We start from the raw sequence: 7255 nt of genomic DNA, 5'->3' as shown, positions 1-7255 counted from the left end.
CAGTACTTTAGCTTTATCCAACATTTATTTATTTGTTTATTTATTTATTACAAAGGTTCCAGCTAAGAATTTGCCTCGAGTCTCAGAAAAGACTTGGACTTCTGAAAAATGTTGGACTTGTTAAGTCTTCGGGGAGGGGACTGGTGCATTCTGGGTTGTGTGCAGGAAGGCTGCACCACGTTAGGCACAACCACAAACTTGCCACCATCTTTACTTAGAGGTGAAGCGTGGTTGAAGAAGATGTCCCGCTGTCAAGCTGTGACTGTTGCCCCAATGTGTCAACCCGGCTGGGCGAAGGAATGCCCAGGAGCACCACGCCCCATGATCCCACCACCTTCCGCCACACACTGGAGACTTCTGACGACATTTCAGGTCTAAATCGCAACACCCAGGAAGTCTCATCCATCTCCATCTAGCTCTAATTTAATCGTCCTTAGAAAAACATGCAGAAATTACAGATCTGGAGCTGCAAAGAAGACAAAGGCTTGATAACCAGGGACCGTTCTCTTGAAACCGTGAACCAAATTAAACCTTGTACTTAAGTCGTGGATCTCAGGCACTGTGCCACATGCAGTCATCTTGGAGGACTTTAGGGAGGCGTCCAACATCCAGGACACGGATTCCCACTACTCGCCCAGCAAGTACACAGCATCTCCCACCCTGACTGTCCCTGGGCTTTGCAGAGCGAAGTACTGTCCAAAGAGCGGTGACTGTCCATATATCTTCTGTTTTGAAGGGTCACACTGGCGATAACTGCAACAGGAGAAAGAGCACTGTGAGTCCAGGCAAACAGAGGCACAAGCCCAGAAGTTGGCGCCACCCATGGGCTGAGGTCGGGTCCACAGCCCTGGCCCCACGCGCCAGCCTGGTCATGGGACCGTGCCTCTGAAGCTGGCCAGCCGACTGTCAGCCAGGGTACAAAGACAGGAGCGCAGCCCAGGCTGTGTCCCCGCGTCTCTACAGGAATGATCCTTGTCAGCACTGGGAGGGAAGGTGGTTTGGCTGGACAGGCCTGACCGCCTGCCCTCAGCGTCCTCCTCCTGACCTGGGGTGCTGCAGGACAAGCCTCTGTCCTGCAGGACAGGGAGCCCTGGGGACAGATCCACATCCCACCCCCCATCCTGCTCAAGCCAGTGCTGGCCAGGGAGGCCACTTGCAGCCCACAGCTCCTTGGTGACTGGACATGTCGAGAGTCACCCTGTGTGGGAGGATCTTTTCCAGGTAAAAAATCAAGGAGAGCAGGAAGAAGGCCCAGGGGCGGCCAGCCCGCCCCTAGCCTTATGTGCACATACTTAAAGGACCACAGCTGGAAGTGCTAATTTCATTCTGTCTTGCATTTAAAAGAGAAGCTTTTCAAAAATAAGAAAATAAAACTATTGCAACACTCAGGCCGGGTGATGCTCTCCAAATGGCAAGAGGCTGGAAAGCTGGGGTCGGTCGGTTGGGAAGCTCCTCCAGAGCCCCTCAGACCCCCGACTGAGAGCACCCTAGGGCACAGTGGTTGCATCCCACTCATGCCCATGCGTACTGCCCTCAGAGAAGCGCTGGTGGACTAATGAATGAATAAAAGACAAATGAACACTGGGGCTGCTCCTTCTGCGCTGGGACTGCAGGGCATGGACCCGGGGAACCCAGGTGGGGCCCAGGCGCAGCTCAGAGCAGCTGACAGCACAGACGCGGAGATGGGGCTCCTCCAGCCAGGCCAGGGAGGCTCGGACCTGGCTGTTCCCGCAGCCCTGGGTCCTGGGCTCCGTGCCTCAGGCAGGAACCCCCCGCTTGGGGGGCAGGGGCCCACCCCGCCGCGCCTGGGGGCTCCTGTTGGCCTTCATGGTGCTGCTCCACTGCCCGAGACCCCGGATCTAAGTGCCAGGTTGAGCCTGCACCAGGTCTGCTGGTCACCCGCATTCTGTCCCCGTCCCACAGGCCCCCGGGGAGCAAGGGGAACACTCAAGTCGCATCCGCCCCTCCCAGTGGACACACGGGCCCCCAGGTCAGCGAGGAGAGGCGAGGAGGCCGGCAGATCCACAGCTGTGTCACCTGGGCTGCAGGTGCGGCCCGCACTGGTGTCTGGGGACAGTTGTACAAGAGCCCGGAGTACAGAACTGGCCCCCGCTGGCCGCAGGCTGCCATCCTACTGTCCCTTGTGTGGCTGCGGGGTCTCCCAGCCCCCCACCGTTCCTCGCTGCGTGCAGCGCTGCAATCACTGCTTAGGAGCAAGCGAAGACCAGGCAAGGCCATTGGCGCCCCCTTGTGCAGAAAAAGAGGTACTGCAAGTAGCCTGCTGATCTCAGTTCAGGGCACAGGAAGCAGCGTTGTCTCACACCTGGCTTTTTGTGGCCTTTTTTAAAAAAAATTAGAAAGGATACAGAATTTCACTAAACAAAGTGTTAGGAATTCAACAATGGCTGTTGTATTGCATATGGTAGTCTTCAAATTATTTGCTCAGATTACTAGATCTAAGCATGCAAAATTGGTCGAAAAAGTGCACCCTCGCAGCGGGCGTAGCCTCCAGGGTGCCCATCCGCCCGTCCTACCTCCGCAGGGTCTGCAGCGGCTCCTTCCTGCTCATGACGCCGGTGTCCGGGTCCACCGTAGTGAGGATGCACCTGGCCGCACACAGCGCGTCAGCCGGGGCGGCAGCGAGGCCCCGCCCGCCGCCCGGGGGACAGGCAGGCGCCCTACCTGGTGCAGGGCATCACCCTTCGCAGCCGCGCGTCCCCAATGAGGAGCTCGTCCCAGGAGTCCTAGAAGAGGCGAGCGCTGGGGCAGCCTGGGACCCTCCTCCGGGCCCGCCCCGCCCGAGCCCACGCTCAGGGCGCAGCGCAGAGCCACGCGCACTTTCCCGCCCTTCGGAATGACCTAATCCAGCACCAGAGGTCTCTGCCCTTTAAGGAAGAAATCAAATCTAAGGAAAGAAGCGAGGAGGCGCCTACCTCTGCGTAGGCGCCACATCCCGCAATGACGAGATTGGGCCGGAAGTGAGACGCTTTCACTTTCTTCTCCAGTCTGGAGTTCAGATCGGCCAGGGAGGCCTCAGAGAGAACCAGGAACGGGCTGGCATCCGAGTAGGCAACCTGGCAGGGGACGGGCACCGTCACGGGGCGCAGCGGACAACGTCTTCGGGCTCCTGCCTCTAGGTCCCGAGCATGTCCGCTCCACAATCACAGTCTTTTAAGTATTTCTCTAGGTCATTTCGTAGCAAAGTCATAGAGATTGGAATCCCTAAGCGGTCTTCAGACTCCGGCAGGGCGAGGGGAGCCCAGCCATGGCCCGGGAGCTGCCCTGGCGCGTGCCCTGGGGACGAGTCCCTGGCCACGCCCCCAGCGGCTCCCACGTGTAATAGCCGGTTGGGCTTGGAAGGCTTGTTACGGTGGAGTAAAACATCCACTAATTCTGCCCATACTCCAGAGGTGCTATTCTTTGTGCAACCCTAACCTTGAGTACTTACGTTGCCGTTTACTTTTATGGTGCTAGGGTTGAACCCAGAGCCTTCGACTGGGAACATCCACGTTTTTGTCAGTAGTATCATCAATCATCATCATCGTCTATTTTGACACTGAGTTGCCCTGACTGGGCTCAGCCTTGTGGGCTCCTGCCCTCGGCCTCCCAGGGTGCTGGGATGCTTAATGCAAAAGCAGTGAGTGGGGCTTCCGGCCCTGCCGGCAAGGGGAAGCCCCACGGCCCAGCCAGCCGCAGGTAGTCCATCTCTCCGCAGCACCCTGTGCCGCGAGGTGCGCAAGGAGGCTGTGGAGACCAAGGGCTCCGCACACAGTTACGGGGCAGTGAAGAGGAGAGAACAGCTCTGAGCTGCTCTTGGCACCAGACTGCACCAGGCTCCCCCAAAGGGAGAAGCAGCGTGCTGCTCCCCTGGGAAGACTTCCTTTGTGTCCCCTGCCTGGAGAACCACAGCCCCAGGTTCCTCAGGGGCGCCATGAGTCTGCAGCGCTGAGGTGACTGCGCCCCCACCTGCCCACCGATGACGGAGGCTCACCTGGTCCGAAGGCGCGAATGCTGCCCTGATTTGCCGAGAGTTCCGGGGCCGCATGTCCGGCTCGAAGTGCACCAAGCGGCAGGGCTGTGACTGCAGGAAGCTGGTTATCCACTGCGCAGCCGCCTCGCCACAGTCCCGGCCCTGCACCTCCAGGCCATGCACCCTGCGAGGGACAGGCACAGGACAGCACGGCTGAGGCCCTGGGCACCCTGTACCATGTCCTGCGCCCACGCGAGCAGAGATGCTGTTGCTGCCCCTTGTCTGCAGAGGGCGCCACTCTGCTCCAAGCCACAGTGCACCCAAATGGACAGATGTGCTTTGTAAGCCTGGACTTTACTGGTTTAAAAACTGGTTCCTGTGTGTCTAGTTGTCTCCCCAGAGCCTCATGTGGTCACAGGCACAGATGGGGCTTTTCAGAGGATGTGGTTCCAGGGTGTGCGATGCTGGGATTAAGGGTGCCCGAGCTGGGTGTGAGTGGACCTAACGGGACAGAGAGAAGGCAGCTGTGGCAGCAGCGGTGACAGATGCTGCTGCTGCCACCGCCGCCACCGCCACCATTGCTGCGGCTGCTCTTCACCCGCTTGCTGCCTCCTGCCTGCCCTGCCACGGACTGCTGCTCCTCCGCGATGACCTCTGCCTTGGAGCCAGCTGATCACAGACTGAAACTGGCTGTGAGCTAAATAAACCTTTCTTCTGTAACTGTGAGTGTTGGGGATTTTGCCTCGGGGACAAGAAGAGTAGCCGAGACAGAGACTGACCAGAAAGTTCTGCCAGCAGCACAGCTCTCCCAGGATGCTGGGATGATGGATGTGCGCCATCTCACGTGGCTGGACCATGATTTTTTTTTAAAGGTAAAAGCTGTAGATGGGGCTTCTGACCCTACCGGCACGAAGAGGCCCACAGTGTCCTCCCTCCAAGGACCAGCCCGGTCACAGGCCATCCTTCTCCACACACCTGCCAGAATGCACTCAGTATAATGGGGCTGCAGCAGGGACCTATGAGAAAGTGTTGTAAAGTGACAGAAGGAATCCACTTGGCTTTGATAGCTATTCATACATCCACAGAGTCTAAAGCGCCCCACCCCCATACACCTGTGGCCGGCACTGTTTGGGGATCAGCGAGCTACACAGCTATAGAGAGGAAGTGAAAGCAAGGGTACCTGCCAGATTCCCATGTGGGAGGTGAGACAACTGCGTGTGGCCTCTGGGGATATCATTAATAGCAGTCACTGCACAGGGACAAAGTGATTCTTCTCTTGTCTTTTCTTTTCATGTGTCTCTTACCATGTCACCTAAGCCAACCTTGATCTCACAAGCCCCTTGCCTCAGTCTCCCGAGTGCTGGATTGCAGAAGCATGCCTTGCACCTGACAGAGCTTTAACTCAGCTGTGGAGGGCCACCTGAGCAGCTCTTCTTGAAAGAAGAGCGATTGTCTTCATTTGGCTGGGCCTGAGCCTATTTCCTCGAATTCTATGTACAGAGCTGGCTAAGACTTCTCTTTATCCTTTTAATTGGCCTTAAGCCATTTACATTGGTCTAGCCGTGGTGCTGGTGGTAGTCTTTGAAGGTGGCGTGTGTGTTTCCCTGATAACCCACACCTGCTGCTCTTTAATGTGAGCCGAGTTGAGACAGGACAAAGAGCCAGTGCTCCAAGCTGCAGGCTGGGACGGAGCCTTGAGATAGAGGCTATGACTTCCTGGGGCTTGATAGATTACACATCAGGGCTGAAGCACCAGACCCCAAAACATTAGATACTATCTCAATAGTATAATGCAAATCACTTTTCTGCATATCCTTCTCTGCATATCACGGAGGTAACTGCTGGCCTCCTACCTGCATTTACAGGCCAAGCTCACAGTGCTCACCTACTTCCTGCAATTCTCAGTCATTCATCCTCAAGCCACTCCTCATTCAGGACTGAATAAAACCCAGGTTCGGCCCTGGATCAAAGCCTTTGTCCTGGATAGCTAGCACCATGGCTGGACTCATGACCGCTTGGCTCCCCATAATTATAAATATGCTTTAGTGTCCTTATTTTCGCCATGGGTTGCACTGGGAGTGGTAGATTATAATTAACTTGGTGGGACTCCAATAATGTATTTTTGGGATTACAAGTATAAACTTCTTGGACCGAGATGAGGACCAAAAAGGACTCACTACACCAAATCACTAGCGCCCACATGAGAAACCGGAACTCAGTGCTGACTGAAGGTGCAGCCCTGTAAGCCCTCAGCCCACAGAACAGAACAGGCACCTTGGGGCATTTCACTGCTGCACTTTAGAACGAGGGGAATAAGGACAAGATTCGGAAAGCTTCTAACAAGGAAAAAATTAGAAACCAAAATAGGGGTGGACCCTGAGTGAGAGAAAAACAGTTGAGTGTATGAAGGTGGGACAGTTCACCTCAAATTTCTAAGAAAACTTTACATTCCAACACAAACACATTCTATTAGCTTTTAGGCCTGCAATAGCAAAATACAAACTAGTCAGCTTAAAACACTGCATCCAACATTTACATTGAATATTTATTTTTAAAACCAATTAAGGATTACAGTACATTGCAGAATGTTTTACCTCCAACATTAAAACAGAAAGCACTGCAGTCCATGTCAAAAGGGCAGAAGCAGGGTTTCTATATGCTGAAGATCAGGGACAGTATCTACAAGTAGCATTCTCCCCATCAGAAAAGTATCACCAAAGCTGCACAACACGAGGGTGGCTCTCTACCTTAACTTCTGTATCACACAGTACCATGGTCATGCAAGTTAAAGTCCTCAAGTGAAGCTGCAGCCCTCAGGGGCTTCCACTCTCTAAGATGCACTGTTGAGGCCCTGAACTGTGCATGCTAACACATTCACTTTCATCTCTTTGGCCCTGAGTTGTAACAGCAGGTGTATGACACTATAAATGGTTTTCAATCATCATGAAACTAAAGAATTCAAACTTGTAAGTTCAACTGTGGCATATAGGACTCTTACTAAACTCTGAAAATAAAACCGTAATTCTAGCTTTCTTTTCCATCTGAAAAAACAGAAACACTTGATGTACTGAATCCTATATAACGTCTTACCTGTTTGGCTTTTGCCTTCTTTTCCAATGAACTTTTCTCGTTTGTAGTTGCATCCATTCCTCTGAGAATCCTGATGAAATCTCTCTTGGAAACACTTGATACCAACTTAGCACGCTTTCTAACAGAGCCTCCGGCCTCTCTAACCTTCTCGTCCACATTCTTCTGATGTTTCTGAACAGCATTGAATAACTGCAC

General features: G+C 54.1%; 1 protein-coding gene across 1 annotated transcript; it reads right to left on the bottom strand.

The window, feature by feature from the left end:
• Window positions 1-263: 263 nt before the first annotated feature.
• On the bottom strand, window positions 264-4254 carry LOC101574853 (mitochondrial amidoxime-reducing component 1-like). The gene is made up of 5 exons (XM_023710388.1): window positions 3992-4254; window positions 2934-3074; window positions 2683-2744; window positions 2535-2606; window positions 264-753 (listed from the first exon to the last, which is right to left on the bottom strand). Exons 1-5 carry the CDS (start codon window positions 4043-4045, stop codon window positions 627-629), a joined length of 456 nt encoding a protein of 151 aa, XP_023566156.1. The 5' UTR covers window positions 4046-4254; the 3' UTR covers window positions 264-626.
• Window positions 4255-7255: the final 3001 nt, after the last annotated feature.

The sequence above is a fragment of the Octodon degus genome, unplaced genomic scaffold (assembly GCF_000260255.1).
Source record: "Octodon degus isolate 3935 unplaced genomic scaffold, OctDeg1.0 scaffold00017, whole genome shotgun sequence".
NCBI classification, from domain to species: Eukaryota; Metazoa; Chordata; class Mammalia; order Rodentia; family Octodontidae; genus Octodon; species Octodon degus.
This window is presented reverse-complemented; position numbering and strand designations above follow the sequence as displayed.